Source organism: Cydia splendana, chromosome Z, assembly GCF_910591565.1.
Source record: "Cydia splendana chromosome Z, ilCydSple1.2, whole genome shotgun sequence".
Lineage (NCBI taxonomy): Eukaryota > Metazoa > Arthropoda > Insecta > Lepidoptera > Tortricidae > Cydia > Cydia splendana.
The window spans coordinates 12,852,716-12,877,154 of record NC_085987.1 but is presented as its reverse complement, the minus strand read 5'-3'; the positions used below and the strand labels follow the sequence as shown (position 1 = coordinate 12,877,154).

At 37.8% G+C, this 24,439-nt stretch overlaps 1 protein-coding gene across 3 annotated transcripts in view; it reads left to right on the top strand.

The window, feature by feature from the left end:
• LOC134805102 (potassium voltage-gated channel unc-103) overlaps positions 1–10,184 on the top strand; it is a 41,636-nt gene extending 31,452 nt beyond the window's left edge. For all 3 annotated transcript variants that reach the window (XM_063778401.1, XM_063778400.1, XM_063778402.1), the window contains 13 exons: positions 2,305–2,459; positions 2,539–2,652; positions 2,723–2,844; positions 3,031–3,149; positions 3,232–3,422; positions 4,429–4,571; positions 4,752–4,945; positions 5,228–5,356; positions 6,281–6,425; positions 7,806–7,883; positions 8,117–8,523; positions 8,628–8,873; positions 8,968–10,184. In XM_063778401.1, the coding sequence (XP_063634471.1) occupies positions 2,305–2,459; positions 2,539–2,652; positions 2,723–2,844; positions 3,031–3,149; positions 3,232–3,422; positions 4,429–4,571; positions 4,752–4,945; positions 5,228–5,356; positions 6,281–6,425; positions 7,806–7,883; positions 8,117–8,523; positions 8,628–8,873; positions 8,968–9,144 (2,220 nt within the window). In that variant the 3' untranslated portion in view covers positions 9,145–10,184. The remainder of the gene's footprint in view (positions 1–2,304; positions 2,460–2,538; positions 2,653–2,722; positions 2,845–3,030; positions 3,150–3,231; positions 3,423–4,428; positions 4,572–4,751; positions 4,946–5,227; positions 5,357–6,280; positions 6,426–7,805; positions 7,884–8,116; positions 8,524–8,627; positions 8,874–8,967) is intronic.
• Positions 10,185–24,439: the final 14,255 nt, after the last annotated feature.

Here is a 24,439-nt window from a genome sequence, read left to right as displayed (position 1 = left end):
CGGAGAGGCCGGGAGACCAATTCGAAAATACATTTTGATGTCAAAATGATATCTAAATGCTGTCATTTTGCTAACATTCGCGCGTGCAACATGCAAATGAAAGCAAAATGACATTATTTTGACATCAAAATGTAAGATTGAATTGGCCTCCGGGTGTGAACCGAACGAGGTCAAGGAATAGGTAGGTACTATGATTCGTTAGGTAGTTTTTTTATCTCTTTGACGGGGTACCTATGTCGAATAAATTTTACTAAAATTACTAAAAGCAGTACTATTACCGATGGAAACACTTGCTTGTCAAAGTGTTTAACTTAACTCATAATATATTTGTTACTTTTTCGGTTTGGTATAATAAAGGGTGACTTTTTTGTCAAATTTATTAATATTATCAAGCTTATATATTTAAACGCAATAAAGTTACTAAAATTGTTAGTAAGTATTCCGTATTCATATGTACTTCCATCACAAGAAGCTAAACAAGCTAAACATCACAACGGTATCATTTCAAGTATGAGATGTAAAACAACATCCCTGTAAGACATTCAATCTTATAAAGCAAACTTTGGACTAATAGTGATTAATCTGGTCACTAGAGACAACACAGAAATGCGCAGTGTCAGTTTATAGATGCTGTCTGGTAATACAAGCTCAAGATTGTTAATAACATAAGACATGAGAGATTTTGTACAGAACCGAGAATACAGTAAGATTTCCTACTTAAATAATTTATTGCGTTTGGGACAAGAAGCATTTCTTAAACTATTTTGTTTACAGATATCCAATCAACTGAGTAAACAAATCTTTTAAACTACTGTTTATTAAGAGAATTTGAGAATAAAAATTACGATTACGATTTCTTTAAGTCGGGTTCTGTTTATTAACTGAATAGTGGCTTTACTAAAAAAGTGGGCACACCTATTTTCCGCTCTATGTAAATTATCGACTTATACAAAGTACATATGAAAGTATGGTTTGTTTTCTGAAGAAGACTTGTTAAAGAAGATAGTTGATTATGGCGTGAGTTTCAATCACAATTTATTTGTATCGAAATTGTAGTGAATTTGGTGATATTAGTTGTAATAAACCGTTTTATAGGTTCTAAGTATAATACTTTTTATATAACCTAGTAAAATATTTCTCACGCTGGTGAGTTAAAAATTAAAACCTGCGCAAGACCAAGTTATAAATATCACTTTTCATCGAATTAGAAATTTCGTTATCTGCGTCTTTACCGCACCAATATGAAAGAGTGATAGAGAGGTAGATCACGAAATTTCGATATCCATTTTTCGCGGTAATGCCTCTGCTCTTATATTTATCTAACCAATTCAACGACAAAAGCAACATGTTTAGGAATATTTTGAAACCGCAGGTCCTAAAAGTTCTCTCCAATTTAATTAATAAAACTCTCTTACAAAAACACAGGTAAATGAGCAGTCTCTGCCTAAAGTCTGTGAGAGCACTACATCGGCATGTGTAGTGATATTAAATAAACGCGTAGGTAAATAATACAATATAACCGATATTGATACACTTGATATTAATGATAGTGCATTGCAAAGTACAGTAATTAATCGACGACTTCTGTTAGTCACCTTTGTATTTGATAATAAATATCGTAATTGTGTATCTGCTTAACAACACACAGAACAGAGACAACAGGAGACAGAACAGGATGTATTTAAAAAAAAACTAATTAATCATTATATTGAATGTCTCAGTAGCCGTCATCTTTTGGTCTGACCGCTGTGTACTTATAATATAATATATATTATCCGCCCTAAGTAATATATGTATGTTTCCTTGTATTCAAAACTGATTGTAATTATCCCTTATTAGTACCTATAAAAACACTATTATACTAAATGTATATCAAAACTTAGTAAAACCGCTTATGATAAACTTCAGTCGCCCCGCCCATACGATCCATATAACTCTTTCATATCAGAACCCAATACAGACAACTTTATTCATAATGTTTGTCAAGTACAATACGGTTACATGCACTGCATTCTGTATGAAGCCAGCTAATTTTATAGTTTTGAACTAATCGCTTGTATTACTGCAAAACCTTAAGTCTAAGTTTGGTTGAGCTCGAGAAACTCTCGCATAGCATAATCATAGGCAACTTTATAATAATTCTCACCTTGCTTGGTTAGCGTGGTTTTCGCTGCAAAGCCTCGTTGATGCTATTTATAGTAATATACGCAAACGATTCATACAACGCTTGAGTTCGGTTTGCGGCTAAGTTAGTTTGCTGGGGGCGCTAGCGCAGGTTCTCAGGTGTGGTTGTGGTGGTTGCAGACGACGACGCTCATCGGTCTGCTGAAGACAGCGCGCCTACTTCGGCTAGTGAGGGTGGCGCGCAAAATTGACCGGTACTCCGAATATGGCACTGCCGTCCTTCTTCTGCTTATGGCCACTTTTGTGCTCATTGCGCACTGGCTAGCATGTTTGTGGTGAGATCATTTATCTAAATAACATATTGTACACCGTTTTCTAGCGCATCGTGTTAATTATGAAATTATTTCGCAATAGGTATGCTATAGGCAGCTGGGAGCGTCCTCAGCTTCACGCTCCTATTGGCTGGCTGGATGCCCTCGCTAACGATGTCCAAGCTACTTACGACAATTCTACTGGCCCGTCTATGAGGTAATTAATTTAAGGTGTCTTACTTTTTGCTTGTGGATAAATAATACATTGAAGGTTTCTATGGTTTCAGATCTCGATACATCACCGCTTTGTACTTCACTTGTACATCTTTGACGAGTGTCGGTTTTGGGAACGTTGCTCCAAACACCGACATGGAAAAGGGCTTCACAATATTTGTGATGCTGGTTGGATGTTAGTAATTACCTATTTACTCTATAGCGTTCTGCCAGCTTGTACATATATTCTAGTTCTTAATAATTTAATGCAAAGCGATTTCATTGCAAGGGTGTCGCTGGCAAAAAGCTTTAACGTCAAAGTCAATTGCATTGTATTATTACGAGTGTTTTTACCTCTTACTATTATTGATATGTATTCCAGCTCTCATGTACGCCAGCATATTTGGAAACGTATCAGCGATTATACAGCGATTGTACTCAGGGACTGCTAGATATCATACACAGATATTAAGAGTGAGAGAATTCATTCGATTTCATCAGGTAAAGGCTAATTATTATATTGTAATGAAAAAATATGTCTAAAATTCGGTGAAACTAATGTTTTCTTCCACTTTGCAAATAGATTGCGAATCCACTGCGGCAGAGGTTAGAAGAGTACTTCCAACACGCATGGAGCTACACGAACGGCATCGATACCTCGAGCCTGTTAAAAGGATTCCCGGAGTGCCTTCAAGCAGACATATGCTTGCACCTTAATCGCAATCTACTCGCCAATTGTTCCGCTTTTGACGGTGCTAGCCCCGGTTGTCTAAGGTGTGTTTCTTATATCTTACCTTAACTCAATCGACTTTATAATATTTAAAACTTTCGCGTTTTGAACACATATTAACTCACATTTATAGACCAGTGAAACCTGTGTTGAAACGTCGGTAAATAAAGGTAATCAAATTTATTCGCGATTGACCCGTCTATAAATGTGTCATAAAATGAGTCAATCGACTTTGTTCATGAGCAAATTTATAAGACCAACTAAGGCTAAATATTTTTAGGAAAGAAACCATCGCTACTAGTATTTACTGTTTATTTTAAGACAAGACATTTATAACGTCTATTCACTTTTCTTTTCACGTTCTTATTTTTTTTTCTTTTATATCTTCCTTTTAATTTCTTAAGTAAAAGAGCCCACAGCCACGACCTAAGTGCCAGTTTACGAATTTAATAAAACGGTAAAATATTTATTTACTGAGTAAAAGAATATAATAAATACTAAGTATTACTAAGTGCCAGTTTACGAATTTAATAAAACGGTAAAATATTTATTTACTAAGTAAAATAATATAATAAATCCTAAGTACATATTACATCCTTCACTTACAACGGTCTTCGCCGGGGGGCTCAGGATATATTACTAGTAGGTAAAAAAATCATACACAGGTACAGTCATCAGCAATAGTATGTTACACAACTAGGGCCGCAAAAATATGTGACACGTTCTTATTTGGAGCGCAATAAGAGCGCGTTATATATTTTTGCGGCCCTAGTTGTGTAACATACTATTTCTGATGACTGTACCATAGCCCACACTGTTAACTTTACATCGGTGGACCTTATGCCTTGTGTAATAAGGTCCACCGATGTACAGTTAGGAGTGTTGCTATTTGTACGAGTACAAATAGTAGGGTAAACTAATAAGAATTCTAAATTTAAAATGACCTTATACCACGATACACGATTACGATTTATACTATTCAATAAATACTTATACTGGTACCTCGCATGCAGTTCTTAAAAAGTGCCATTAATTATAATCTGTTTTCAGAGCACTGTCCCTGAGGTTTAAAACTACGCACGCACCTCCGGGCGAAACATTAGTTCATCGGGGTGACGTCCTCACCTCTCTTTATTTCATTTCAAGAGGATCTATAGAAATTTTAAAAGATGACATCGTTATGGCTATTTTAGGTAAGAAATAGTTGGTAGCGAATTTTAGAGGGTACCTATCCAAAAATGTTGTGTTATTTTAGATTTGATATTGTTTTTTTACTTCTGAAATGAGCTTAATACTAATTAGTGCAAATAAACTTGTTTCACCGGTAGCAATGTATAAGCGTTGTCGTTAACAGCCCTGCTTGTTGTTCACAGGCAAGGACGACATCTTCGGTGAGAACCCATGCGTGTACCCGACCGTCGGGCGCAGCAACTGCCGCGTGCGCGCTCTCACCTACTGCGACCTGCACCGGGTGCACCGCGATGATCTGCTCGACGTGCTGGACTTCTACCCGGAGTTCCGCGCTTCCTTCGTCACCAATCTCGATATATCCTACATCATGCGTGACGTTAGTACATACTTTATACATAGTCACATTATAATATGTGCCAAGGTAAAATTCAAACTCGTTCTTTGACGCCTTATGACAGTTGTACATTCCACACTCGTAAGGGAGACGATTGATGAAGCAAGTTGTCCAATTTTTCTCAATTTAGACATGCACTCGCATTCGCCTCGCCTTTCGCATATTTTAGTTTAAACAATAGGCTGATTGTACATTTATGTAAAAATGCCTAAAATGTTTAAAAAAATATATTATTAGTTAATGTTGCAACTTTTGCGGATGCAGGAGGAGCTGGGTGGTATCGAGCCTCGACGGCGCATGCGCTATGAGAACCCGTGCGATGCGCGTCTGCTGCGCGAGGCATACGCGCGCACCACTCGGCGCCCGCACACCGAGACTTTCGCCGAAAAGGTGGTGCGTTCTGTATGCCACATTTCCATCCTTAGCCAAACGGAAATAGGATTTGTCTCTACGTGGGTCGAAAGATGATCCCCAATGAGCTCTTAATTTCAGAGTAAAGCCGACGTTGACGAAAAATTGGTATTTTAAAATAGCTTCACCCTTAACCTGAACCTAACCTTAACGATTAGGTTGTTTATTCAATCTTTCAAAAGACGCAAAAATGAACTACAAATACGAGTTAGACTAGACAAAAAAAATCAAAATCGCTCTCCTTCTTGATGCGACTGGCAAATCATATTACTTTTAAGCAACCGGATTTCTTAACCTAATTAGACCCGGCTGAATCCGAATTTTCCGGTTATTCGATCGAAATCTTGACCGGAAATGAGATATTTGACATTAAAGGTCCCTTTTTTTAGTTTTTCGTAAATAACTCTTAAACGGTGGCGCATAGCAAAAAATTTTATATTACATAAGTAATCTGCATAAAATTGCCTACAAGAAAGATTCAGTACAATTTTTCGCTAGGATCAATATTCAAAGAGATATTAACGCGGGAAATTTAATTATAATCACTTCTAAGGTCCCTTTTTTAGTTTTTCTTAAATAACTCATAAACGGTGGCCAATATCAAAAAATGTTGTTAAACGTTAATAATCTACACAAAATATTGAACAAAAAAGATTCAGTACACTTTTCGAAGGGAAAAAGGTTCGCCACAAACTCAATGCATTCGAAGTAAATAGGCACTTCTTGATACTTGAATAACTAAGCAGTTTCTTGTACAAGCATACGATAAACCAATTAATAAATGTTTCTAAAAAACATACGCTTTAACTGACTCCAAGAATTAGGATTGATTCGTAGAATTGGAAGTAAATTGGCTTCCGGCAGATGAAATACCGGCGTAAAAGGTATATTAACCTTACCAAACAGGACTCGCAGTGCAGTGACGACGACACGGAGTCGCCGCCGAGCCGCGGCATCCTGGAGTTCTCGGCCGAGAAGGCGGGGCAGGACGTCACCCCGCTCAACTTCAACTTCTCCAAGCAGCGCTCCACCACGCTCAACTCCATCACCGGTGAGACCTCCCGCCCAAACTACTGGAATGAAATCATTTATTTTACAAATAATATACTTCAATATTGAACTGACACCACTTCCATTCCTTTTAATAAATTGTAATAATTATTAATAAATTCCCAGGAATTCGTGGTGTTATTCAATATAATGCGACCCTTCTCATAGAGTAGTTACACATGTAAGATGGCAAACCCTTTTGAAACAAATCCTTTCTGTCCTCTGTTTATATTTTTTTCAGATTTGATACTTTTCTCATTTTTTGAACAATGTTACCATAAATTACAAAATGATAAATCAAAAAGTTCGATCTATTCAAATATAATGTACACTCCAAAGGTAGAACTTAAATAAAATTAGAGACATTTATTTATTAATAGTTCGAACTTTTTTTTAATTTATTTATTTGTTAACATACATTGATTTGAGTTAAAGAAATTTTATGTACCATTTTTATTAAAAAAATGTGTAGGTATATAGCGAGCAATAGAATATTTTTTACAATAAAATAGACAAAAATTCTTCTGCATATAATATACATGTAAATAACGTAACGTAACGGGTAACGTTAAAAACTTATAAGTACATACCTAAGTCAACTATCTGATATTTTAAAATATTATTATTTTATAAGAACTTACTTCACTAAACAGTTTAAAATGCCATCATTTGAACAGGTTTACATCGCAAATTGGTACTTTTTGAGAGCAAAGTGCGTGGTACTTTAAAGAATATTGAAATCGCTATAGGTATGCCAATTAAAGTTTGAGGAATTCCCTCGATTTCTCCAGAATCCCGTGATCAGATACTAACTTGATGACAATCAATGGGACCAACTAGAAAGCATACCCATTCAAACAAAAAATAAATCAAGATCGGTCTAGTATTTTTCTCCGAATAATCAGCGAACATACATACCTACTAATAAAAAACATTCCGATGAATTGAGAACTTCCTCCTTTCAGTGCCGTCTTCGTACATTTATTCTGTTGCTCGTAGTAGTATTTTTACTCATATCGAATGACCGATTATAATCGCCAGAACATAACTTTAATGGGGTACCTGCTAAAAATTCGAAACCTGTAGTATTATGCAAGTGATCAAAAGGGTACTAATTTTATTGTCATAAAATCTTATTAACAGCAGCATGTTTGAAGCTTATTTCTTACTACTTATTATTTGTTTACTCCTGATTATGGGCAACGTGGGCAAAGGGTAAGCGGAGAGGACTTTGAGCACTGTGTAAATGTGACCCTTTGGTCAATAAAAAGTATAAATAATATCTGTGAGCCAAGTATCTATAAAAAATGGTTTTGCGCTCCGGCCCCCTCTGCCGCGCGCCCTGTCCCGTGCCCGCTCTGAGCGCGGCCCTTGTGTGCAGGCATGCTAGCGCAACTTAAACGGAGCTTCCCAGACCTGTACCACCATAAAACACATCAGCCGCTGCACAACAAGTACTGTAAGTATGCATAACCTGTTAGTGCATGTTTCAATTCAAATTCACCTTAAAGACTTTCGCCATACATTGATTGCAACCAACCCTACTTTTCCAAAATTATATGTGTTTACCAGAATAATACATTACTCTAAATTAATATATTTTTTAAACTGTGATTCACCTTTTTTATACTTATTAAATAAGACTAACTTATATAATATTTTACCAATTACCAATTGTATTCACAATTTCAGCCCAATCTACGCCGCAAACTTATAGAAGTAGAGCAGGTGTCAGGCGGCAGTCGTCAGTGGGGCCACTGAACGACACTTCGCCCCTGACTGGCGGGGCAGGAGCGGGCGCGGGCGCGGGGGAGGCGGCGGTGAGCACGCCCGCGCATAGCGCCACGCTGCCCGTCTCCAGCCTCAGCACCAACCCCAGCTCCTACTACACGAATGCGTCTCCCAGCCCGCCCGCCGTGCCCGCGCCGCCCGCGCCGGTCCACATCTCCTGCGACGACATCCTCACGCCGGCGGCGCCACCGCCCACTGCACCCACGCCCTCTTCTAGATCTGCGCCTCATTCCGCCCTTAACCTGCATCAAGCCGGGCGTCCTACAGCGCTCATCTTCACAGCCGAACGCCAAAACGCCTCTTTACAGGTCAGTGTTAAATTCACAAGCCGATTAACCTCGTTAATAGTGAGTCGTGTCGTGAGCTGGTACCTATATTGCTGTTCGTTTCAAATGTTGTTTATTTATTGCAGGATAGTATTTCGCCTCAATATCAGAACGTGGGTACCGCAGCTACGGCCGCGTCGGTAGCGACGGTTCTGACGAGACTGGATGAACTGAGCCGTCGAGTAGCCACACTGGAAAGCGGCCTTACCGCTGACGTGCGTCGGATTCTGCATCTTTTGCAGACACGAGACCAGGCGCCGCATCAGAACTCTCAACCGGTGCACACTCCATCGCAACCGATTCAAAAGACCTCATTGTCCGTGCCACATGATGTAAGTATCATAAAAAGGGCTTGAGACTCAATTGAAACCGACAATCAACAAAGTGATCAAGTTACTAACATCGTTTGCGTAATTTTGTGTACAGAATCAATGGGATTGGAATTGGAACGGTGACCGCGAGAAGGGTAGCTTACGGTGCGGTCGCGGCGGGCGAACAGAACGCGAGCGCACGCCGGTAGTGCAGCGGTCGGCGTCTGAGCCGCATGCGCCCGTGCCGCCGGTGCTGCCGCCACCCCCGCACTCGCACTCCTTCTATAGGTAGTGGGAGGCAGGCGAGACGAGCGCTTCCCGCTGCCGGCGCTCGACGCGCTCGCTCGCCGAGTCCGCGTCGTGCGGCTCGCTGGCCGGCCCGCCCGGCGCGCCCGCGCCCCCGCTGCCGCGCGCCCGCTTCCACTTCTGCAGGCGCATCATGCGCGCGCGCCATGATGACGCTCGCGGCTTCCTCTGAAGCCGTTCCGGCCCCCACCATGGACCAATTTTGTACTTCCATTACAACTAAATAAACACGTCCTCGCACTGTGCGAGCGGGTGGATACACTCGTACCAAGTCCATTTGTAATAAAGTATAGGACTAATATATCTCAAAAACCGATTAGTACCTAAATAAAAAAAAACATACAGTGACAAAGCTCTGTTGATGGTAGGCACCTAAAAAAATCACGGGCTGGAGCTAATTGAGGAAGCATCTTTGTTATGTGATGTAGCAGAAGTGTTACGATTAGTGGTGAATAGGTATTTATAGTACCTAAAACTGAGTGCTTTATGTTTTGTTGGTTTTTAAATGGCTTATAAGAAAGCTCTTTACACAATAAAATTAAGTATGCATACTTAAATAAAATGAAATGACATATACAATAGCACTTATTGGACAGTATTATCCGTCGACATGGTGACCATTTATGAGGCTTACTAAGTACCAGCAAAAAATGTAAAAGTTTCAAATTATTTAAGGTTAGGTAAATACATGTAATAATTTTAGATGTCAGCTGATCAGAATGAGGCTAATAAGACTGAGAGACTACGTAACTACCGTGAACTTTTCCGGAAGCGAGGAACTATAAACGCTTTCTACCCGTCCTTGCTTCTTGCCTTTACATATAGCTAGGTAAAGTCTTCTTCTCTATGGTAATACTTACGTGCAAATGAAGTTCAATTCGCATATAACGTATACTCGTATTAACCAAAGATGTCTTCAAAGATGCTTACATAGTCTAACAATATGATATGAACATATTTTTTACTTCTAAACTCTATAATTTAATGGCTAATCTTAAAACCTCACCTCTGTGAATCACGGTTATCTTATCTGACCTAGGTACTCGATAAAAATAACAAACAGGTTACTATACGAGTATATATGTTCATAGAAGTAGGTATGTTATGATAACTCGAGGTATGTACAGTCTGTGCATACGTTTGAGTACAGACTCTAAGGCTCCGACGAAATTTAAATCAAAGTGCATTACTTATTTAATTATTATAAGGAACTAGATAACCACACTTCCGTTCGGCGGGGACTAGGCGCAGGCGCTCGCGCGCCTGCGGAGGCAGCTCAACAACACTTATGTTCTAATTTAACCTAGTTACGGGTACATTAAGAAATTGCCAATAATATGTCATATAAGCAATAATAAATCCATCATACTTTAAGGGTTCACTGTGAATATTACTATCTTATTTAACATCTGTACCTAATAATTTAATTTAAGAAAACAGCTAGAACTATTGCTATACCTACATACTAGGTACAATCATTACTTAGTTCTTACTACCTGTATTGTTACTAGTAAAATAAAACTTCCAAGTGATATCAACATCAGCTATGTAGGCACTAATAACAAATATAGAGTACCCTTTTTAATTATAGATATACGCTGTATTAAATATTTTCAACAAGTAGCTACCTACTTGTTGAAAATATTGGTAAGTACTGGAGGCGCATTTTGATTGTAATAACAGGTTGTCAATTTGATCTGGATTTGTTAAGGATATTAATCTGTCAGTGTCAAAAGTGACGTTTCTGGTTGAAGATCATCAGAATACGCCTCTTGGTCATAAGTTTCACGTCAGTCGAGCACGAGCGCTTTGTCAAAAAGGTACACCACATACAAGTAAAAGTGGGAGCAAATCAAGGAATTTGTGTTCCGGTCCAGCAAAATGTTTTGTCGTTCTTTGTTCTTTTCTTCATTACTATTTATTAAAATCTTTCGTACTACCTACTACATATGGCGATTGAGAAAGGCGGCCTTAACGATCTTCATTTTAGCTTAGCGATGACCGAAAATAACATGGAATACACCTGCTTATTAATTACATAGGAATTAATTAGAGACTAACAAAGGAGTTGCATATCGTCAGATCTGGGTAGTCCTAGGTTTTCCTATATGAGTCAAAGAATAAAATTTCTACGTGAATATTTTAGGCGTAGGCAAGAACATTTGATGCAGATGCAGATGAATTTCCCGCAGACTAGATGCCATATAAATCCATATTTTAATATTCTAAAAACTTTTAGTGTCATGCTCAAATCACACGATATTATTCTACCCACACACGATACACGATATTACCTATGTAATAAAATGATCCTAACATTTATACAATAACCTTAGATTCCGATTATTGATTTAAGATCGGGTATGAGCCTTATCCTAGTATGCATGCATAAAATAATACCTACTTACTTGTTGTCTTCCTGCGGGATGTTAAAATTACTATATTTGTTCTTGTTTAAATTTTATTTACCTACTTGTGACAATATGTGCTCATAATATAAGCGGTGGTAATCAGTTCATATCAAAGAAACTGAAATGAATTAGACGGTGATAAATTTTTCTTGCAAACATTAAGTGTAGGTACACCTGGTTTTTTGTTGGTAGATATATTATATATTAATTAGTTTAAGTATATTGGATAATTGGATTAAAAAAAAATATAGAGAGGAAGTACTTATCGAAAATAAATGTGGAATACAAGACAGAATTCCGCGTACCTTCCTACGTTAAAACTGTGATGTTGCAGTCTGACTCGAGTCAGGGTCACCACCCGCTAGATTAAAACATATCTTGAATATGAATTTATGAATGCCACGGATGTAGTACGGTTGGAAGCGAATTAGAATGATTGCTTAGTGTTTAAGTTGACAATACTAAATTTAAAAATGTATCTCCACATTGGCTTTTACCTCCGCTTAACAGTGAGTTAAATTTGAAAGATTTATGTAAATTATACAATACGAATAATTAAAAATATATATTAGAACTATGCTACCCATAAGCTTCATCATTTCACCAAACAAAACAAACAAATAAAGCGATGCCTACTATTGCTTTATTTATAAATAATTAAATAATGTATATAGTAGTAGACATTATAGGTTCGTAAGTTTGTCAATTGCCGTCTCGTCTGTCACCACCATAGTTTTCTCTTTCATTTGACTCATCGTTATAAAACATGAACATAATATAATTTCCAATTAAACAGTGATACGTATACCTAGTTGATTACCCAAAAATGTAGCTAAACACGTTAAATTAGCTTTACCCCTTACTTCTGTACCTATTTACTTAAATTCTTGATCACAGCAAGACTGAGTCACCGTTAAGTACTTCCAGATTTGTGATTAGTTCAGCTAGAAATTAAGAAATATTTACACATACCCTCCCTTGCGTTACGCAGGACGACAGCAATTTGATAGTCGGTAGGTACCTAATAACTAAACCTACCTAATCGATTGACAACTAAAAATCACCTCTCTTTCTCATTTTCCATAGCGTAATGTCCCACTGTTGCACCCTCAGCTACTGCTTCGGTCCAGGATCCGCCAAAATAGTAGTAGGTACATCACCAAGGTAAACTAACCTAGAACAGAAAAATAAATAACTAATAGGTACTTAGTTATTTTCATTCATGATCATGATACGCGACTCGATCTGTAATCCGTGTGTAATCCCAATCGATCTGAATACTGTAAGTACTGGTGGGATTTTTAATTCAAAGTGATTGAAGGCTTTAAAAGCTTTTTAATTAATAATTCCACACAAATGTTATTTTAAAATTTGTAAATATACAAATTTCAAATAATACCATTAATCATTTTGCTCACTGTTCGTAATTAGGAGCTTGCTTACTTGCTTGTCACACCTAACCTGAATATAAATAAAAATAGGTAAACTAAGTAAAGCATTTCAAAACGGAGCAGAAACTTATAATATGATGTGTCACCTACTGGGCTATATCTCACTGACGATCATATGACGATTATGACCGATATCACTACACCTATAAAACAAAGTCCCCCGCCGCGTCTGTCTGTTTGTGTGTTTGTTCGCGATAAACTCACTGAACGGATTTTCTTACGGTTTTCACTTATCGATAGAGTAATTCTTGAGGAAGGTTTATGTGTATAATTTGTTAACCCGTGCGAAGCCGGGGCGGGTCGCTAGTTACCGGTAAAATGGAGGTGAAGATGCAAGAATACGAAATTTTGACACAAGTATTGGCGACGCTACGCTACGCTACGGAGCGCTAACGATTGGCATCTTGTCTTCGCACCCAGTAGGTGAGGAACGCCCAGGTATTAATATCATGTTGTAAAATATACAAGTCAACATAGTTGATAATCTCTGTGACAGCTCCCGCTGAAGTTATTTACTTCAGAGCGTACATCGGTTTGCTCGAAACATGCGCGCTAATCGACGGTGTGTTAAACTCTATAGGGCTCCTAATTTTGAATCACTTCCGTTGATCTGCAAAGTTGTTCTTCTGCGTTTAGAACTATATTATATTTTCACAAGCGACAAAACAAATTATATGTTTTTGATATTGACGTTGGAGTAAGGCTGTAGACGGAGTTGTTCATTACACTGGGTCACCCTAATTTAATGAATTAGAACTTGTGTATATATGTAACTTTCAAGAATCAATTAGGTGATATTATTACTATTGCATTTGACTGCTCACGACCACCGAACATGAATGAGTTCATATAGCCTTATTAAATTATAAGCTTCCTGCTCTCTACATAAAAGGGACAACGTTAATACGTTGCTTAATCCTCTCTTGTCTGCTCACCAATGTGGCGTGAGTAGCAAGGCGTGGCAACATTATTGAAGCTTACGACTACAAACTGGCGATGTTTGCCATGGCGAGTAACGCCGATGATTGCCTAGCTAAGCTACTGCGCTGCGCTGTCAGTGTTTTAATTTTATGAATAATATTATTAATTTTAGCATAGTTTTTAGAGGAATCTTAATTATATGCAATAATTCTACTAACACGCTGCTTCTCGTAGAAATTTACTCTAATTAGAAAGCTGGCCTGCACGCAACACTCCTGTGTACTCTATTGAATATATCAACATAGTATCTAATTTTCATGTAAATACTCATTCTTTAAAAAGTAGAAACGTTATATACCTTAACCCTAAATACAATAAAAGTGCTTTCTAGCGTGCTTAATAATCGAAGAGTCATTCATGTGCATTAGTAGAAATTTTACAAAGGAACGAAATCAGTTACCACTTACTATTAAGGTAAGTTAGGCGCATTAATAGTAATAGAGCAGTGTACATAGCAAGGAGCGAGTTTGGGCGCTGGCCCCGGGCGAGGCACGGGCCCCGTGCAAGGCCCGGGCCCCGAGGCCCGGGGGCCCGGGCTGGTCTCGGCAGAACGTAGAAGAACATCGCTGACGACTTGTGCGAAGAGATGCTCATTGTCTTGTTTCATCGAATGCTGATGATCTTTCTGTACTAAGAAAATTATTGAATGTTAATATTATAATGTATAAATCGATATACCTAGTCATCGCGGTTCTAGCAGGCGCTCTTATTAAAACCTATAGGTTTACCTATCTATAAAGTAATCCTTAAGTACTCTTAAAGTTAATGTATTACGTCATAACTGTTAACGTAAAGTCGCCTATTTCACCTAGCGAAAAGTTATTCGCTTAATCATTTGGAAATTGTTGCCTTGAAATATTATCTAGTCACCGAGGACTGGTTGTTTCAGCTTTGAATGATCTCACAATTATACTTATTAGAATATTGTAACGATACGTTAAGTGTTTTATATTTCAACAATATGCGCAAATTTAAATCGTGCATCATTATAAAATGTAATTTTGTCTGTGATCGAAATTTTATATTATTAAGCTGAAGACTAAGCGCACGTTATACCGATTATTGTTTTGATACTTAGCTAAACATTGTATGCCTATACCTACATTCTGTGAGTTGATGCTTAATTTACGTCTAAGCTAAGCTAACTTTGCACAGACTTGAACAGAAATGTGACATTACTGATGACATTGCCATACTCTGTCATTGCTAAAGCCATGCAGTGTTAGCTTCGTCCGGTTTCTAATAAGATTTGAGCATAGAGGACTCCTCTATGCTCAAATCTTATTAGCCTATTATACCTGTATGTCCTTTAAGAGGACATACAGGTAATCCTCACACTGTAACAATATTATGATACCAACATTACCTACCAAACAATGCCAATCTCTCTATGCGTTCTATTAGACCTAATATATAATTATATTCGTGTGAAAAAGACGGACTCAGATTGATATTATGTTGGTTATTATAATTTAAAAAAAATACCTGCACGTAATAATAAGAACTCGCGCACACCGTTCAAGAGTTCCGCGTTCTGCTGACCGTTTGATTTACGAAAGCAAATCTTGCGTTCCGTTTTTAAGGGCCTACCCGAGGTTTTCATCGATTTTTTACAAGTTTTGAATCGTATCTCCTTTTTTTGCACTGCAGATAGAATTATAGACAAACGGTTATCGATTTTTCAATCTTTTATCTCCGGTTTTGTCCACCGGATTTTGAAAGAAATGAATACTTATTTTTTTATGAATTTTTTAAACATTGTCTCTAAAACACTTTTTTCCTATCTAGTTAGCAGTGAAGGATCTTATATGTACGAAATCTACATATTTGGGTTCGTCTTTGACGTCTCGAAAAACGTGTCCAGGGTTTTAATTTTAAACTAATTAACACAAAAGTTATGGCCAGAAAACCAGTTTTTAGCCTAAAATTGTTCAACTTTGAAGCCTAATATCTCGAAGACAATGAACTTTGAAGTAAATATTGGATACTATATTGCTTAAAGCCGTTGCTGAGACACGTTTTTCGAGACGTCAAAGACGAACCCAAATATGTAGATGTAAGGTCTATCTACATGTAAGATCCTTCCCAGCAAACTAGATACGAAAAAAGTGTTTTTTAGACAATGTTTAAAAATTCATAAAAATAATAAGCAAGTACCTACTATTCATTTCTTTCAAAATCCGGTAGACAAAACTGGAGATAAAATATTGAAGAACCGACAACCGTTTGTCTTATAATTCTATCTGTAGTGCAAAAAAAGGAGATACGATTCAAAACTTGTCAAAAATCGATGAAAGCCTCGGGTAGCAACTTCAAGAAAAGAAAGAGCCCATCAATTGTTACCGTATGTTTTACGTATGTTAGGTACATCAGATTTCAGATCAAACTCCGTCATTTCTGAACCGATTTGGAAAATAATTATATTTATTTGAAAATTTTTTTACGTAGTTCTGGAAAGTAATATGCTCTAGTGCAGAAACGTATCACTTTCTGCACACTTTTTAGAATAACAATGACCCTCTTTCAGAGCATGAGAAATGAAAAATTGTTTAGCTAGTGTTTCGCCAAACAGCAACGAGTCTTGCAGAATGCTGAGTCTCTCATAACAAAACTTAAAACTAAAAATAGAAACTTGAAGTAATTATACAAATTGATTATGATTACGTTATTTCGTTATAGCATCAAGTTTGTACCAAATCAATCTGTCTGTTTTCTAGTCAAACGATCAAAAATGAATATAAGTAGTAAAGCCAGTGTGGATTATAAGTAGTTAGTTAGGTGCGACCTACATTGCCAAGAACGCAGAACGCGGAACTCCAGACCGTTCTCTGTATGTGCTGGCTCTATAGCTTCGGCTACGTTTGATCACCTTGTCAAGCGCTTGCAAAGCGTGTAGACTATTGTAAGTCAAAACTTGCAGAATGTATATATGTATATCGATTGAATTATTTACTTAGGTATCATAGGAGAACACTTCGAATTATTAAATCTCTCTAATTATTGTTGTGGCAATAATACCTACAATGTAATATTTTGTTATTTACAAAAATGTTGTATCGTAGCATGTTGCGTGTTGCTATTAAACTACTATAATGTTAGTTATAACTGCGTAGTCCAAACTTGCCGGGTACTTATATGTATATACTAGTCACGGATCAGGACAAATTTTACCTAATTTCCAATTTAATATCTACTGTACAGGGGGCCGATTTTTGAAATTCGACCACTCGATTTCGTGTATTTCGTTAAAGGATATCTCCACTACTAGGCGATTAAATTCTACTAATTGAATTGAAATCGAATGGTCAATAACACTAGATTCCCAATTTCGATCGCTCGTATTTCAAATATTAGCATTTCGCCGTTTTCCACCGATTTTTGAGTGACGAAATCGAGCGATTGAAATTCAAAAATCGGCCCCCAGTATATTATTTGCAGTGGGTAAATGAAATAAATGTTTATTTGCACGGCTACAATGTTAATATTTAGGTACATTTAGCATATCGTATCTTTGAATGTCAAAGTTGGTAAATAGCTCAGCAAAGTTGGTCATTTTTTATTGTGTCCAGGAAACATCGCTTGCTTGACAATACAATGCTAACTAGTGAATACTTCTCGTCTACTAATTGATTTGCAGCCTTGTATTACATAGGTATATTGTTTTAATTCAGTATGTGGTACATATTTATGAAGCATACCTACCATTTTTCAATTAGAAGAGCCGATGTTTATAGTTTGACACTATCGTGGTATAGGTAGGTACTTCTGGTACTTACAGAATGCAAACCATGTTAATTTCTCTTATCAGGTTGCCGATTTAGGAAGTAATTTAATAATATTCGTTGGACTATCAAGTAGTGTAGATTGCGACTAGTTAACATCACTATCACTAGATTTGTATCATATCAATTTTGAAACTACTACCTGTTCCTTTCTGTTCTACAACCTTGTACATGTAACCCGGAAGAGTAGGATTTTCAGGTACCTATTCGGTCTGCTGTATTTCCCATTATCAAAATATTAGTTACCTACTCATGCGCACATACCTACTTAGATGTCAAGAAGTAGTGCCTGCATGGTGCTGGATTTCATTAAGTAACTATAAGGGATTCACCAACGATGCTATTTTACGCTTTCTTATGAGGTAGGTATCTAGGTATTTTGTAATTGAGTCGTGGCTAGATTAACTGTTCAACTACTTACTTCATTTCACGGTTAGGTAGCTCCCTAACGAATAATATTCAGAATTAATTTATCAACTGACTGGAAACGATAATTGTAATAGTTTGTTTACGAATAAATCACAAAAATCATGCTTTATACTTTTTATACAACATTATTGTTGAACAATTGTTCATTAAATAAATATTGTTATGAGTACCTATACAAGTCGTACATGCTAAACATTTGTATGTACTAGTCATTTTAAACAAAGCACATTACTTAGTCACATAGTTAACTGAAATTTTGCCTTCATTGAACAGCGCAAATATATTGTGGAGTATAAAGTTCAGTGAAATTAATAAAAGATCACGCACATGCGACATTTGTGTTGTTTTATTTACTCGATGACGAGTACACGACCCAAATACCTGCCTTTAATATGTTTTACGTCACCCTAGGCCGTAAGTGGGATTTTTCGCCTGCTACGCGAGCAGAAAATCTCACTTCCTGACCAAGGCAAGACGTAAAACTTTAGACAAACCACGGGCGGTAATTCGTAAAGCTCCAGATCGCATATTTATGTATGTCGCATAACACCTGCGATCTGGGGCATTCGCGAATTCATCGCCCTGGGTGTGTAATGTACTATTATAGTATTTATTGTGTACTTTACCGCCTTAGGGCGGAATTAAAGGGGCCCCCACCCCCAGATTACCAGTTCGCCGGACGATATCAGTCTGTCAGTTGTTCGGAGCTGTCAAATTTTGCGTTTAACTGACAGGCAGTAGTTACCACCAAAATATTGCTACAGTTCAATACTAATAAAAACAGTATAAATATGTACAGGGTGTTTTTTAGGGTTCCGTACCCAAAGGGTAAAACGGGACCCTAGTCCGGGTCCGAGTCCGGGTCCGAGTCCGGGCCCGAGTCCGGGTCCGAGTCCGGGTCGGAGTCCGGGTCCGAGTCCGGGTTATCTGCCATATTCGAACTTCAAGATATTCACAAGAGACGACACGTACTAGATCCATTCTGGATACGTTATATCAACTAGTTCTCTTTTGCAGCGCAATTCGGGCAACCAATGTCACTTTTACGTTAGATAGAGTAAGATATCTATTAGATGTGAATTGGATCTCTAAGTCATATCCTGTGGAAATCGTTCAACAGTATCTCCAAAATCGCGCAAATGTCAAATTTGACAGGTTAGATCTTAAACATATCGTTATCGTATCTTGGTGATGTCTAAAAGATGTCTAATAGATGTCAAAATCCGAATCGGGCCCTATTACTAAGACTCCGCTGTCCGTCCGTCTGTCACCAGGCTGTATCTCACGAACCGTGATAGCTAGACAGTTGAAATGTTCACAGATGATGTATTTCTGTTGCCGCTATAACAACAAATACTAAAAAGTACGAAACCCTCGGTGGGCGAGTCCAGCTCGCACTTGTCCGGTTTTTTTTTATAGTCACCTGCAATAATTTACGAGGAGGATATGTAGGTCATACTAAACAAGTTTTACCGTGGAACCAATACCGAAATCGCGAAAAAAATGCTTCTACCATACAAATATCAACATCAGACCAGTCAAATTGCACGTCACAGCCCATTTAAAAAGCGGCCAAGTGCGAGTCGGAGTCGCCCATGAAGGGTTCCGTAGCAGCAAGTAACATAATAAAATTGCGGTTGGTACCAAACCGAGTTGGTGGTAACTTCTGGGATTTTTTTTTCCCAGTAGTTACCAGTGGTAAAAGGTGGGAAAAAATTCCCAGTAGTTACCACTGGTAAGAACTTGGTGGTAACTAGTGGGAATAACCCGACAAAGGGTAAGTGAGGTAGAGTTTCAAAATGAAAGGCTGGTTCGAACTACAGTAATTTAGTCGTGTAGCGAGTAGGTACCTATACATATAGTTATTAAACGTGTCTAAACACCAAAATTTTTGTCGAGGAGATTAGTAGTGCCACCACTCGGTGGGGGGAGGCTCATTCGGCAGAAAAAATGGATCCAGAAACGGTATCATGGTCGCATTTTTATCACCTGTCATGCCTTGCGTCACTTTCGCACATACTTATTTGTTAGAACGTGACAGGCATGGTGACAAATGATAAAGAGCCAACCATCTTAGCCCTACAGATATGGTAAGATAATTGTGAGGGGGCAGATAATGAGCCTCACATGGGATGCTGGAAATCAAAGGCAGGATCCAGGACGACGATGGGTATTTATTTATTTAAATAAAAAGGCACCTGTAACAATACAGGTCAAGGGTTAGCCCTGTGATGCAGTTACACATATGTATAAAACACTTTCGTAAATTACTTACATATTACTAAAAACTTACAATTAATGTGTGGGTATAGATCTGGAGTTGCGCTTGGGTACTAGGTAATCGTGCACACTAGTCACTTCACTTTTCATATTGTATTAACTATTTAGATCACAATTACGATAAAATAAAACTTAGAAAACTATGTAGGAAAGGAAGTACAGTCCGTTAAAATAAAAATACGTTTATCAATCGAAGTATTGGATCGAACTGAACAAGAAGTCAAGAACTCAAAATAAAAATCATGGAATGGAATTTAAAGAAGGATTTGAATTTAAAAAGGGAATTTAGAATTTGGATGTGCCAGTAAAGGCTGTAACAGACTATCGCACCGGACCTTGGAGCGGTTCTAGGAATAGCTCGTACTGACGTGGGCTTCCACACTATCGCACCGAACCATCAAAACGGTGCGATCCTAGCTTACAGGCTGCCGCACTCGCCAAGTGCGCCAGTGTTGCCAAGTGTCCCATATTTCCGTGTTTTTCAATGAATTTTTGCCATGGAATCCTGTAAGATTTTATTTAAATTAATGTGACTCCGCTTTTTAGAGGTAGATGAAGGGCTGGAGATAATATAATCCACCTTTTTCCATGAAAAACTTTGGAAATCTGCGTCTTTAAAGCACTGCTTCCGCATTTTTGTTATTTCATCAACTGGCTACATTGCCGTCCAGTTTGACATTGACATAATCCACTGTCATAATTTGAAAATGACAGCTGTCAAACGGTGCGATGCAGCTTACACACTAGGGAAATTGGTACGGTGCGCACCAGTATTATTATTAGAGTCAGACCGAGAAAAGTCTACAGTGATTTTGATAGCCCACGCAGTGGAAGGGTCATTTTAAACTTCAAACTTCTATGAAATTATGACTTAAGTAGCTAACACACTATCGCACCGCACCAAGGTCATTGTGGGACGCACCCATAAGTAAGAGGGAGAAAGAGATATCGCTGTCTCCCTCTTACTTATGGGTGCGTCCCACAATGACCTTGGTGCGGTGCGATAGTGTGTTAGCTACTTTATAAATAACACTTGCATTGCGTGGGCTATCAAAATCGCTGCAGACTTTTCTCGGTCGAACTCTACCTGTCAGTTGGTGCGACGTGCATGCCCACCGCACCACTATTCATAATAATTATGTGCGATGGAAGCTTACACACTATCGATACGTGCGCCGCACCGCACCAAGGTCGCGGTGCGGTGCGATAGTGTGTTATGGCTTTTAATAAGCGCTGTAAAGGCCGTAATACACTATCGCACCGCACCGCGAGTACCGCGACCTTGATGCGTCGCACCCATAAGTGAGAGCGAGAAACAGATATCTCTTTCTCGCTCTCACTTATGGGTGCGACGTACCACGGTCGCGGTGCGGTGCGATAGCCTTTAGATTGATCGAACTCTACTAATTTTTTTCTTCCACTAGTATTATCAATTTATCACCCTAAAAAAGGCATTAGTATAGTTTTTTAATTCCACTATTGTAGTGCCAAAATAGATTTACCAGACTAGAATATAGAAAATATAGATGGTCAAGCAAATCTTGTCAGTAGAAAAGGCGCGAAATTCAAATTTTCTATGAGACGATATCCTTTCGCGCCTACATTTTTCAAATTTGCCGCCTTTTTCTACTGACAAGATCTGCTTGACCCTGTATAAATCAGGTATAAATGCGTCACCAACAATGTACAAGGCGGTATGGCTTAGTGCTTTAGCCGGTCTAATAGGGACGAAAAATAATGACGTTACGTTAGGTCAGTGACATTTCCGTCCGTGTGTCAGACGCACTGAAATATGAAACCTATGGAAGTGAAACGTCAACGAATAATGCGTGCCACTGTGACGTCATCTTAGAACTAAACATGGCGGTTTTAGTGCTGCCCAGAAGATTTTTACTGTTACTAGGTTTTATCGATACATCGATACCTTTTTAACGTTCTCGGCTCATTTTATTTAAAATACTAAGTATGTATTATTTGTGGAGTTTATGTTTTAATAGGAAGTAAGTAAATAAATAAAAATTCTTTATTAGTATATTGTTATGTGAAAAGATACTTTGATTTAGTAAGATGTGTGGAGTCTAGGACAATTTCGTGCTTCAAATTTGACAGGTAAACGAGATAACGCTGTACTACTCAATACATATTGCGATTTTTGCGGTAACACTGATTTTCAAAAGTTGACGTTTGACAACTTAGTGACCGCAAAACACATGGCGCAGTACAGCGCCATCTGTTTTGGATGTCAGAATAAGTGTACGTGTTTTTCTTGGACTTTACCTCTCTATTACAATCAATTTTGTTGTGTTGCTAACCCTGAAGTCTGTAACACACTACCGCACTGCACCTCGACCTTGGTGCGCCGTATCTATAAGTGAGAGCGATACAAAATTCAAGCTTATTAAGCGACGGGTGAAAAAAAACAAAACACCTTCAGAACATTTTTTTATTACAAAAATAAGGAATGACTTCCGCTCTTCAACTTCTTCAACATTTATTCAGCAAATAGGCCACAAGGGCATTTTTATACGTCAAAATAATAACAATACATTAACCATTTTATAAATTACAACTATATGTATATGGTCTCTTAATGTCGAATTATATAAAAAAACTATAATAATGATATAAAAAAGCCCGCAGGGCAGCTTGTGGAGTAACGACCCCACGGACCCGAGTGCTCCCGAGAGTCGGTCAGGGTCTCCATCTCCAGCTCTTTCTTTTTATGTTCATTTCTTGGTAAGCTATAAAAATGATTTAATTATTAAATTAAGATAATTTAGTTGGTTTGAAGCGGGGTAGCATGATAAAATAAGAAAATATAAATAGGCAATCATAATATATCGATATCAAAGTCGATAAATAAAGTACAACCCTAGCTGAAATGTTTACATTATTTAAGCGTAAAAATATAGTTAAATAAATCCAATCACTTCATGATCTATAACTGCACAGAAGAACCTTGCTATTTATAATGTGAAACATCCTTAAATTTCCCAGGAACATTAACAATAACCAATATTTTTCATGTAAATTATAGCGTACCTGTGTATGGTTAAAGATGGCTGATTTGGTGGTTTTCTTATGCCGCACCCTAATACACTACACACTGGCATATTCGCGACGTAATTATTCACATTTGGCTTCAATTATTTTCAATCACAAGCAAAATATTGAAAGATAATTAATAATTTTAATTTTCACCACGACTTTTTGACAGGACAAGTACCTGCTGAACTGACAGACAATGACATTTGCGTGACTAAACATGGCGGATTTTCGGCCGCATTAGGTATTTACGTATTTTCATGGAACACTTTATGTCCGTACTGAAATACTGTCACCTTTTTTTGCTATGGGTTACAGTGCTGAGTAAAAACGAGATAGATATATATTTATGTGTGTGCCGTCAAAATGGGTGCTATTTCTATAAGCAATTGTACGTATAGAACAATATGTCTTGTCCCTATTATATAGGTCTATGGTCAGACGTCATACAAGTATAACCTAAATCCATAGTACTAATGTTTTCGTAACAAAAGTGCAACAACAATGAGTAGTCATATTGATATGAAGAACATTTCAATAAAATGTCAAAAATGTCGCCATGTTTTATTAGAAGATACAAGAGAAACTAACAATGACTTTGCTTGCAGCATCACAGAATGTAACAGTTACAACGTGCAAAACTTCATATATCTGATGGAAGATAAGCTACCAAACTGGATCAAGCTTAAAGTTGAAAGTGAACAATGGACCAAAGGAAAACTACATTGTGAGAATTGTGGCTATAAAGTGGGGTCTTTTGATTTTATATCTGGACGCAAATGCGAGTGCAAACAGACAGTTCTACCGCCGGTGCATTTCATAACCAGTCAGATTGATAGACCGATTGAGAGACCAATCATAAATCCTAACTAAATTTTCATTTTAATAAATAAAGACAATAA